The sequence below is a fragment of the Loxodonta africana genome, chromosome 21 (genome assembly GCF_030014295.1).
Source record: "Loxodonta africana isolate mLoxAfr1 chromosome 21, mLoxAfr1.hap2, whole genome shotgun sequence".
NCBI lineage: Eukaryota > Metazoa > Chordata > Mammalia > Proboscidea > Elephantidae > Loxodonta > Loxodonta africana.
The window spans coordinates 48,785,508-48,798,463 of NC_087362.1; the positions used below are offsets into that span (position 1 = coordinate 48,785,508).

A 12,956-nucleotide genomic window follows, 5' to 3' on the forward strand; every position below is an offset into this window, starting at 1 on the left:
AAAGAGATCTGAGATTTAATTCTCACACCTCACTCCTCATTCAAAATATTAATTTCTGATTTTTCCTGCAGGTAAACACTTCAGATGGAGTGACAAGACTATAGCTATTTTCATTCTCAATTTTAGAAGTCTCTGACCTAAATTGGAACTTGTTTGAGCTTGCCGATTAGAAGACTCAGTTCTGCCTCTAAAAATAATTAAGAAGTGCTGTTCTTTGTACATCATGACGACACTGCCTGGTCTGAGCTGCTCTTCTACCATTCTTACTGCCACCCTCTCTCCCTCCCTCCATCCATCCCTCCCTCTACTCACCCACCCACCCACCCACATTCTCTGACAGGTTCCTTGATTCATTCTGGGAGTAGTGGAACACATTTTTAGAGATTGCCGGTCAGGGTTAGAAGTTTAGTCTAAACCCATGGAACAGTATTTCTGTGTGAGACATTAGCACTCTCATTGACTGCTGACAACTGTGTACATTTCTGGAGGGGAAACTTGGCACTAAATATTAAAGAGCATTAAAAGCATTCTATACTTCCGACCTAGTAATTTCCCTTCTAGGAATGTTTCCTAAGGAAAGAATCAGAGATTCACCAAGAGGATTCATGTATAATAATAACCAATAGCACATTTTCACTGATCAGTAATTGAAACTGGAAACAATTACACAATAATAGGAAGATAGTTAAATAAAATTCTGGTAAATCCCAATTTATTGATTATAATATAACCAATAAATATTATATTTTCAAGAAATATTGAATGATATGCAGAAGTACTTACAAATAATGTTAGGTGAAAAAAGGCAATGTAATTACAATTTTGTAAAAGAAAAAGATATGGGAAAGAAACGTATCAAAATGTAAATAAAGTATGGTTACTTCCCAGTGGTGAGATTATAGGTGATTATTTTTATACTGGAAATCCCTGCAGTGCCATGGTTAAGAGCTACAGCTGCTGGCCAAAAGGTCGGTGGTTTGAAGCCACCAGGCGCTCCTTACAAACTGTATGGGCAGTTCTACTCTGTCCCATAGGGTCACTATGAGTAGGAATCGACTCGACAGGAACGGGTTTGGTTTGGTTTTGGTATTTTCATACTTTTTAATAATTTCCAAATTATTCACCATGATATAATCAGGTAAAAAAAAAAAGGGGGGGTCAATAAATAAATTTTAAAGTTACATCCATCAAAAAAATTGACAAGAGGAGGAAAAAGAGGAAGAGGAGAAAAGAAATAGTTATTTAGCCTGGAATTCAATCTTCAATTCTGGCCATATTAGTATTTCTAATTTACGTTAGTATAAATGTTTGTTGACTTAAACTATACTAATACCAACCTAGGCAGACTTGACAAGAAGCACTTTATTTAATTCTCTGAATTTTGTTGAAAATTTTTCCTTTTAAAACATGTAAACTCTAAACCTTGACTTTTGTTTATTGCTGTCAAAATCTATGAACGCTAAGCTCCCAACTGGTATCCAATTATTCACGCTTCTAGCCTACCTTTTCACTTTAATTCAAGCCTATGCTGTGGGGTGAAAAGCTCTCCAAAAACTGTCATACAAAAGCTATTTTTCAAAAGCTGACCTGCTGTGCTGTGATAATGGTAAGGAGCTGTAGCCTGGTAGCATGCTGTCACATTCAACTGCAGGGTCTCCACACAAAAGACAGACAAGACCATTTCCTCTGTGCTCCCACAATACCTTGCACAAGCTTGTCCCACCATGAGCACAGCATCTTACTGAGAGATGATCTGTGTATGAGTCGACCTCTCCCACTAAACTATAAGCTCCTTGTAGGAAGAGGCTGTTGCTTTTCATCCTATTTCCAGTTCTAAGCACAGACCTCTCCTCCTCCTCTTCTTCCTCCTCGTGTCAATTTTTTTCAAGGGTATGACTTAAAAATCTATTTATCAACAGTCCTCTTCCCTAATTATGTCAGTAATATGTGGTTATTGTGGGTAATTTGGAAAACACATAGCTACTCCATAAATATTTTTGAACTGAACTACACTGATACCCCTAATTCCAGGATTAGGAAAACAATAAACAACCTTGAGCATTAGAAAGAGCAACAAAATAACCCAGGAATTTATATAATTTAAAACTTGACAATAACAGGAAACTAAATTAGAATTCAGAGCATGTTTGGGTGTTAAGTCTGGGCAGAGGTGGAAACTGCTTTTCCATCAAGGACTTCTGACCCAAGCTGGGAACTGAAACGAGAGCTACATACAAATAAAAAGCAACTTCATTTATTTTCTCTCTCTTTTTCCTTAGAATGAGAAATAAATGTTAGAAAGGGACATAAAATACTCCCTAAATATAAGGGATAATTTAACAACATACTTTAGGTCATATTCTGGTCCATTAAAGGTAGAAGGAAGATAAAAAAAGAATAAGGCATATATAACCACTTCAATGGTGGTCATAGGCTCTAAGAAGGGCATACTCCTTCCTATATTTAGCAGATATCAGAAAAGGTTACCCACTAAAAGTTATGCTAAAAAGATTGGTATAAAATAGATAAGATTAGCCATGTACAGAAGCTTCCATATATTACAGAAAGGAATAAATAAATTTTTCAAACTCTCCCCAGTGAGATACCAACCTAAAATGTAACTAAGATGTTTAAGACAGCCTAAAATTTAGTCAGGGCCACCAGGATGACTGCATAGGTTGTGCACTGTACAACTCCAGTCCACTGTATGCCATTCATACAGTGGTGTCCCTTGGAGCTTATGTACTTCTGAACAACCTGCACAACTGTATGTGGCAGCCCTGGATTTAACGAACACATCCGAGTGATGTTATAAAAGCAGAGGTGGAACGGCCCACATGAGCTCCAGGACAAGGTTTCTCAACAGTGACACTACTGACATTGTGGACCAGATAATTCTTTGTTGTGGGGGGCTGTCCTGTGCACTGAACCAAGAATAGCAACATCTCTGGTCTCTACCTACTAGGTGCCAGTACCACCCTTCCAGTTGTCAAACCAAACTCATTGCCATGAGCACAGTCACTCTATAGTACAGAGCAGAACTACCCCTAAGGTTTCCAAGGCTGCGATCTTTATAGAAGCAGTCCGCCACATCTTTTTCCCTCAGAGCAGTTGGTGGGTTCAAACCACCAACCTTTCACTTAGTAGATGAGCTTCCAGTCTTAACAACCAAAACTGTCTCCAGACATTGCCAAATATTCCCTGGGCGGAAAAACTGCCTCTGGTTGAGAATCAGTGGTCTAGAGGAACAAAGAACTGGGTAGAGTGTTTGTTCAGCTCTGCTGAAGAGAGAGAAGATACTGTATCTGGCATGTGTGAGAAAGAAGTATAGTCTGCATCAGATCAGGAAAAATTCTCTAGGCAATCTCAGAAGGAAATACCCACACAGATGTATTCAGTTCTCTGTGCTGAAATTCTACTTATCAAGCAATGCTCCAATTACCAATTAAATGTCTTGAGTACATTAATACCAGGAAAGTGTTACTTAAGAGTAAATATGTGTAATCTGACCTTCAGATAAATATGCCCTTTCACTGTAAGTTAATGAATTGGTCTTTGGTTAACAAATTGGTCTCTTAAGACTCTATTTAATGTGAACAAATTTCCAAGTATGAATTGCTAGCTTTGCAGAGTAGAAGACCCTACACCCATAGTGATGCCACCAAGGCACAGCTACACCAGAAGGCTCTTTGCCATCAGTAAACCAACCAGTTCCTCCATCAGTCTCCATTATCTTTAATGCACGGTAAATACGAAAATGAAAGAGGAAGAGGTATATACTTGGGCATGAGTAAGAAAACATGCACAGAGACAGATTCTGAGATGTGTGTTAGTATGCTGTTTTAATCATAACTTGCTGATGCTTTCATCCATGCTGTAAATTACCACTGCCCTTTAAAAGTCAGATTTGTTCTTTAATTATAAAGAGCTCTTCAACTGCTTTTCTCAAACTTTCAGTTACCTCAGAGCCAGTGCAAGGCTGATAAAGGGAAGTCACAGTAGCTTGGTGACATACTTTCTGGCTCTGGAATTTCTTGCTTTGCCCGGGTTGATTCAATAAACTGAACATTTGGATTTGCTAAGTATTGCAAGTTCTATTTGTGGCAGAGTTTACTATATACAGATTACTTCCTTGGTCTAAAGATAACAGGAAACCTTGGTGGCACAGTGGTTAAGAGTTTGGCTGCTAACCGAAAGGTCAGCAGTCCAAATCCACTAGATGCTCCTTGGAAACCCTATGGGGCAGTTCTACTCTGTCCTATAGGGTTGCTATGACGCTATAAAAAAAGAAACAGGTACTTAGCAAAGCTGGCACCCCAACATTTATAGGTTAAAAAATCCCAATGTGAAGAAGCCCTGGACAAGTACAACATTACTGAAGAAGAAAGACAAAGTGGGAGGCCTCACACTACCTGATTTTAGTATCTGTTATACCAGCACGGTAGTCAAAACAGCCTGGTACTTGTACAACAGATACATAGACCAATGGAACAGAATTGAGAATCCAGACGTAAAAGCATCCACCTATAAGCAGCTGATATTTGACAAAGGTCCAAAGTGGGTTAATTGGGAAAAAGACAGTCTCTTTAACAAATGGTCCTGGCATAACTGGATGTCCAACAGCAAAAAAATGAAACAAGACCCATACCTCACACGTGCACAAAAATTAAATGGATCAAAGACCTCAATATCAAATCTAAAACAATAAAGATCATGGAAAAAAAAATACGGACAATGCTAGGAGCCCTAATACATGGCATAAGCAGAATACAAAACATTAGTAACAATGCACAAATACCAGAAAACAGGTAACTGGGAGCTCTTAAAAATCAAACACTGACACTCATTCAAAGATTTCACCAGAAGAGTAAAAAGACAACCAACAGATTAGGAAAAGATTTTTGGCTACAACAAATCCGGTCAGTGCCTAATCTCCAAAATCTACAAGATACTGCAACATCTCAACAACAAAAAGACAAATAACCCAATTAAAAAATGGGCAAAGGATATGAACAGGCACTTCACCAAAGAAGACATTCAGGTGGCTAACAGATTCATGAGGAAATGCTCATGATCATTAGCCATTAGAGAAATACAAATCAAAACTACAATCAGATATCATCTCACCCTAAGAAGGCTAGCATTAATTCAAAAAACACAAAACAATAAATGTTGGAGAGGTTGTGGAGAGACTGGAACACTTATATACTGCTAGTGGGAATGTAAAATGGTACAACCACTTTGGAAACTGATTTGGCACTTCCATAAAAAGCCAGAAATAGTACCATATCATCCAGCAATTCTGCTCCTTGGAATATATCCTAGAGAAATAAGAGCCGTCGCGTGAATAGATATATGTACACCCATGTTCACTGCAGCACTGTTCACAATGGCAAAAAGATGGAAACAGCCTAGGTGCCCATCAGTGGCTGAATGGATAAACAAATTATGATATATTCACACAATGGAAAATTATGCAACGATAAAGAACAACGATGAATCCACAAAACATCTCATAACATGGATGAATCTGGAAGGCATTGCGCTGAGTGAAATTAGTTGCACAAGGACAAATATTATGTGAGACCACTGTTATAAGAACTCAAGAAAAGGTTTAAACACAGAAGAACACATTCTTTGATGGTTACGAGGGTGAGGAGGGAGGGAGAGAGTATTCACTAACTAGATAATAAAAAAAAAACAAGAATTATCTTAGGTGAAGGGATGGACAACACACAATACAGGAGAAGTCAGCACAACTGGACTAAACCAAAAGCTAAGAGGTTTCCTGAACACAATCAAACACTTAGAGGGACAGAGTAGCAGGGGCAGGGGTCTGAGGACCATGGTTTCAGGGGACATCTAGGTCAACTGCATAACAAAGTTTATTAAGAAAATGTTCTGCATCCCACTTTGATGAGTGGTGTCTGCATTCTTAAAAGCTAGCAAGGGGCTATCTAAGATGCATCAATTGGTCCCAACACACCTGGAGCAAAGGAGAATGAAGAACACCACAGACATAAGGAAAATATGAGCCCAAGATACAGAAAGAACTGCTTAAACTCCATCAGACTGAGACCAGGAGAGCTAGCTGGTACCCGGCTACCACCAATGACTGCCCTGACAGAGAACACAACAGAGTCCCTGATGGAGTGGGAGAAAAGTGGGGTGCAGAATTCAACTTTGAGTAAAAAGACCAGACTTGATGGTCTGACTGAGGCTGGAGGGACCCCAGGAGACATGGCCCCCAAACTCTCCATTAGCCCAAAACTAAAACCATTCCTGAAGCCAACTCTTCAGAAAAAGGTTAGACTGGATGATAAGACGTAAAATGATACTGGTGAAGAGTGTGCTTCTTGGCTGAAGTAGATTAAAAAAAATTTTTTTTTTTTTTTTACATGAGACTAAATGGGCAGCTCCTGTCCAGAGGTGAGATGAGAAGGCAGAAGGGCACAGGAGCTGGTTGAACGAACACAGGAAACAGGGTAGAGAGGGAGATTGTGCTGTCACATTGTAGAGAGCAACTAGGGTCACACAACAATGCGTATGTAAGTTTTTGTATGAGAAACTTGAATTGTAAACTTTCACTTAAAGCATAGTTAAAAAAAAAAAATCCCAGTGTGATAAAGGTAGTTGTGATTACAGGATACATGCTTAAGTATTTAAGAGTGAAGTGTCAGGATATTTGCCATGTTCTTTCAAACGGTTCCAAAAAAATGTCTACACTCAGAGAAATACAGACAGAGAAATAAGTAAATGATGCAAAATATTAACAACTGGTGAATATAGGTGAAGAGAATCTGATTATTCACTATACTAATCTTTTTAACTTTTCTGTAGGTTTGAGATTTTTCAAAAGAAAATGTTGAGGGGGGAAAACACCTCCTGAAAAGAGCTTCCAAGACAAGAATATGAATTTTAAATATGTTATACATATTTTAAAAAGACGTTTTAAAAAATGCAATGACATGTAACAGTCCACAGGTTATTGTCAACATCGACATTGGACCACATAAGAGGAAACAGATGGAAAAACATTTGGAGTGATTGGTAATTTAACAATGTGTTAAGATTAAATGTCTACAAGTATAACAAAAAATGAAACAGATCCTTAAGTAAAAGAAACTAAACCAAAATCCTTCCATAATATTTTCCACATTGAAGAGTAGAGATTAAAATATATAGATTAATACTTATATAATCTTGGTTGGGGAAATGCTTTTTAAGTGAGAGAAATTATAAAGAAAAAGACAGATTTTCCTGTATCACAATTTGAAACTTCTGTTTATCAAGAACAAAATAAAAAACATGAAAAAAATTAAATGGTAAACAAACAAAAAATATTTACAAAATAAATGTCAATGGCTCAAGATCTTTAAATATATAAACCTTTTCTAAACTAGATAACAAAATCAATATCCCAATAGAAAAATGGACAAAGGACAGGAAGGTAATTCACACACATACATTCAAACTCCCTTCACGTACACAAAAGTGTAGCCAGTAAACATATGAAAAATACTTACTTTATTAATCAAATAAATGGAAATAAAACCAAGACAGCATTTCTTTATGTATCTAGTTGATAAACATTTATAAAAATGATAATATATATTGTTGATGACCATACAGACAAATGAATATTCTCAGAAATTGCTGATATAAACTGGTGTAACCTCTCTTTGGAAGACAACTTAGCAATAAAGTCTTATAATATGCACATACATAATATAGCCTTAAAATATGCACACATTTTCAACAACCCAATTCTACTTTCTTGAAAAATTTCCTTAGGGAATTATCATGGACCTACACACAAAGATTTAGCTATAAGAATATTCACCTCAATGTAATTCATCATAGTGAAAAATGAGAACAACCTCGTAAGTTAGTTGGTTGAAATATTATGGTATATATATATTTTTTATTTAAATAATACAGTATCATGCAATCACTAAAAATTATAGAAAACACGGAAAGTAGCCATATTAATGATAGGAAAAAGATGTTTAATGACATGGGAAAATGTTCAGGATAGGTAAGAGACTGGGTCTGAAGCTGGACTAAATGGGTTCAAATCCGAGGTCGACCATTAATTAGCTATGATAGTAGGCGAGTTACTAACCCTCTTTGTCTCTCAGTTTCCTAATCTATAAAAAATATAACTCCTATGAAATAATGGATCTAGGCAATGATCATTAACAGTTAGTTAAACCATTAAGAGAAAGGTTTCGTGGTAACTTTAAAATGGATATATCCTGCTAAAAACACGGCCTATAAATCTCAATAATGAGATAACCAGATATTACAGATATTCTGAAACTAGGCAAGAGGAAGTTCACAGTACAGCCTATGAAGCATTGTTGCCTTTCGAAATTTGACCTGTATCTACCCTAGCATCTAGATCCGATCACCAGCTTACTGGAAATATGGAGATTTAATTCCATTAAAATGAGACTCAAAAACAATCAAAATACACCAGTGACGACAAGAAGTCAGAACTACGCTTACCATTGAGGCAGGTATAGACTAAAAACCAAACCAAATCCATTGTCATCGGTCGATTCCGACTCATAGTGACCCTAGAGGACAGAGTAGAACTGCCCCATAGGGTTTCCAAGGAGAGGCTGGTAGATCCAAACTGCCAACCTTTTGGTTAGCAGCCTGAGCTTTTAACCATTGCGCCACCAGGGCCCTAGGTATAGAATACGAAGGGGCAAATGGAAATTCCTATATCTTAATTCAGGCGTTGGTAAATATGTAAAGACTCATCAAAGTATGCTCTGAAAATTAGTGTCCTACATACTTCTTTGTATGTATGTGATATGTGGATTTGTAAAAATGGAGAAAAAAAGCTCCTGCTGATTTTTTTCCATTGTCTAGTGGCAGGAAGAAATGTGGATGTGGTTGGGGAACTGAGGGTGATGCCAAGAGGAAGCAGTAGTGTATGGCACCCGGCTCCTACCTGTGGGCCTTGCTCTTCCACTAAACCCTCCCTGATGGGAGAGGTGGAGGTGGGGAGAGTACACGGCCTGGGCCAAGGGAACTAGGGTACTCATTAGGAAAATCTCACAAAGTGGGGGTTCACAAAGATTTCTAACCCACTAGTAAACTAATATTGTTGGCTATATTATAAAACTGGGCTTTAAGTTCACTTAAAGGATTTCAAAAAGCCACCTCATCTATGCACCTGGACAACTTGGTAATGTGAATTCAGAAACTAGCAGTTAAGCTAAAGCTATGTTTACAGCTGCATCCTTGGAAAAATAGGCTACCTAAAGATTAGAACTTTGAGAATTGATGGAATTTGCTTTGCAATGCTAGAAGGCTGTTTTGGAAATTGGGTTAATTATAGGAGAACGTTATAAGGTCTTTCACTCACTCAACCCAACCCCTTACCCCCACCTTCACTCCCACCTGAGGAAATGATTTGGACTGGCCAGGAGAGACTGAGAAATACGCATTTTCATTGTTTACCTCCCCAACAGTAGTGGTCTACCAGAGGATATCGAACAAATACATGTTATTTTGATGTCTATGTATGGTACACATTCCTTCTCAGCTCTGATAATCCCAGTGACACAAATAGAAGTCAGAGGTTACAGTCAATCCTGTCATACTTTAAGCTTAAACTTCACATCTACTTTGAGAGAATAATTTCTTATACTGGTGTACTTGTCTAGTATGTTTCAGACTCAAATTTAAGACTATGGCAAATATAGAAAGTTAGTCTTTCTTCAAAGAATAGAAAAAATTTAAATCTCACACTCATGAATGGATTCAAGTAGTTGGAGATCTCAGTTCTATCTTTTTTAGATCGAACGATCACCCAGAAATTAGGGAAACTAAGGGCTATAAATAAAAAGGATGCATGGCTATGTAGAATCTTATTAAATTCTTTGAAATGCTAGTAAAGGAAGAATTCAATGTGCTCTCTTGATCAAAGTGGCAAAAAGCTGGTTTGTTTTCCAAAATCTTTCCCTAGTGGGTAAAGTGCAAAATTCATAAGTTTAACTATAGCACACAGACAGATCAAACTGAAGCTGAGATCATTTCTTCTCTTTCTGCCTCCCAACCCCATATGAGTGCTCAAAGAAATATGTTTTTTTTTTTCTTTAAAAAGGGGATATTTCTTCTTTATTTAGGAAAAAACAAAATTATTGAGCACTGACTGTGTCAAGCAGTATTCTAAGCAAATATTATCCTATATAATCCTTAAAACAGCCCTAAGGTAAGTGTTACTAATATCCCTATTTTATAGATGAGGGCAATGAGGCACCAGGAGGTTGAGAAACTTTCCCATAATCACAAAGCTAAACGTAGCAATCTGGGATCTGAACTCAGGCAGCGAGACTCTAGAGCCTGTACTCGTATCTACTACTCTCAAGCTTGCATAGCATAGAGCAACTAACTTCCTTCAAGCTGGTGGGTTCAATTCTTGGTGTTAGCATTCACCAGCTGAATGAGTCTTGGCCAAATTATTGAAGGTCTCTAAGCCACCGTTTCCTCATTTATAGAAATGAGTCTACTTAACAACAGTCTTTTTTATAGAATTTTTTTGGAAAATTAGATGAGATCATATATACAGACCATCTGACACACGATAGACATTTAACACGAGTTAGCACTACTCTTCTTCCTCTAACGTTCCTTTTCTTTACATGCTTGCTACTGCAAGATCACAACTCACTCCAATTTCAGTGAAAATCAGGGCCCAACATAGCTCCAGGAGGAGAAGAGAAAGCAGTTGTACGAAATGGGCACTATTGCTGCCAATCTCTTAGATTGGCATCTGGATATGGGCTAAATCCTTACACAAGGAAGAGTTCACTTCAGCCCCTAACCTGGCCTCACTGTGCTCGCACGACAAACCTCCAGGAATAAAGGCTTTGGTTCCAAGGCCATACTGATCCCCCAGCTCCTTTCCAGACCAATGAAACAAGAAAACTTACCCAATGCTCTGACAATTCTCATCAGGACTTCCCCGACTTTCATTCTGGTCTCTGGCGTGTGCTTATCTTTACTGCTGTCATACTGAGCCAAAAGGCCAAGCAAGATTTTCTCAGGGTACACATCTGATAGCAGTACAACTCCTGGGGTTGAAAACAAAAAGAAAAGGTTCATTACTCTTCAGGATTGAAAGGCAGATAAACCCAGACAGTCTGTAAGGGGTGAACCCAGAAACATTGAAACCCACCTCTGCAATTCTACCAGCAAGGGCTGCCCTTTATTCAGAGAGACAACAGAGTGAGTGGAAAGAATATGGGTCTTGGAGTTTGAGTCCTGGAACCTTCTAGTTCTAGCTCTATATGATCTCTAAGGTCACTTCTAGCACTGACACTCTGTGATCTATGGATATGGACTCTTCAAGCAAAAGCTGGATGATTACATATCATGGCAGGGATTCACACAGCAGTGGGAAAAGACTGGATCAAATACCATCTAGGAACCTGTCATGGATTGAATTGTGTCCCCCCAAAATATCTGTCAACTTGGTTAGGTCATGATTCCCAGTATTGTATGATCGTCTACCATTTTGTCATCTGATGTGCTTTCCCTACGTGTTGTAAATCCTATCACTATGATGTAATGAGCTAGATTAGTGGCAATTATATTGATGAGATCTACAAGATTAGATAGGGTTTAAGTCAATCTCTTTTGAGATATAAAAGAGAGAAGTGAGCAGAGAGACATAGGGACCTCATACCACCAAGAACAAAGAGCTGGAGTGTGAGTCCGTTGGACACAGGGTCCCTGAGCTGAGAAGCTCCTTGACCAGTGGAAGATTGATGACAAGGATCTTCTTCCAGAACCAAGAGAAAGGGAAAGCCTTCCCCTGGAGCTGAAGCCCTAAATTTGAACTTGTAGCTTACTAGACTGTGAGAAAATAAATTTCTCTTTGTTAAAGCCACCCATTTGTGGTATTTCTGTTATAGCAACACTAGATAACTAAGACAGAACCCTTCTAATTCTGAGATGCTAAGTTCTAAGACTGATATTGTCCCTGCCAATGCATCAGCCTGAAGCGCAGCAGTGAGCTATTTCCTGACTTTGCTGAAGTCCTCCATTCCAGTGTAATTTCTCTCTGTAAAACTGTCAATGATGAGAGCAATTTCCATAAGGAAACATCTTCAGAGCATTCCAGGCATGATCAGTAATAAACCTAAGCTTATGGCTGAGTTTCCTGATCAACAGAAAAGGGAAGATCCTGCTCCTGACCCCCTTCCGTGGACTTGCTGGTCCCTCCTCCCATGCATGCCAGTGCCTCCTAAAAGCATAATCTTCAACAATGTCATCATCTGTTCCCAGACCCATGCAAGCTTCAAAGGGATGGAGGGTAAGGAGAGAGGTATAACCTAAGACAGCACCAGGCTAAAGTGCTTGGCATCACAAATATATAAATATAAATTCTATTTCTTGGGGGGAGTGACATAGAGAATTGTGAGAAAGAAGAGAAAAGGGAAACTAAGGAAGAAAATATGGGATTCAAAATATATCCAGGATGAGACTGCTTCTCCCCACTTCTATCTCAACTACCTTGGTCCATCATCTCTAGCCTGGATTTTTTTTTTAGGCTAGAAGGTATAATGCATGCTTGAGAAACTATCATCATTTTTCATCTGGATCTACCATCCTCCTGTTTAAACTGACAATCTTTCAGGCCAAAGTCTGCATTCTGTTTTCTATGTTGTAGGTTGTGACTCAAGTATCATCTGGACTCCATTCTCTCTTCACTTGACTCCTTACCCAGCATCTGTGAGCCACGAAGGTGGTGCACCTGACACTGCTGAGGGCTGCACCTGTCTGCCCATCCTCTTTTTTGCCCTCCCACCTCTCCTTTTCATTGCTTCCAAAAAGCATGAGAAGTCTCTGCATGTGTTCCTAAGTCATGCACCCCTGGTCTTTTATGTGGTCCCCAATTTTATACAAGTAGAAGCTCTGCTCTTAAGGGAGTT

The 12,956-nt window shown here is 38.5% G+C and overlaps 1 protein-coding gene across 2 annotated transcripts in view; it reads right to left on the minus strand.

Annotated features, from left to right (window-relative positions):
• Positions 1-12,956, minus strand: part of TANGO6 (transport and golgi organization 6 homolog) — a 218,971-nt gene that overhangs the window by 111,347 nt on the left and 94,668 nt on the right. For both annotated transcript variants that reach the window (XM_023556605.2, XM_003417141.4), the window contains exon 15: positions 10,953-11,093. In XM_023556605.2, the coding sequence (XP_023412373.1) occupies positions 10,953-11,093 (141 nt within the window). The remainder of the gene's footprint in view (positions 1-10,952; positions 11,094-12,956) is intronic.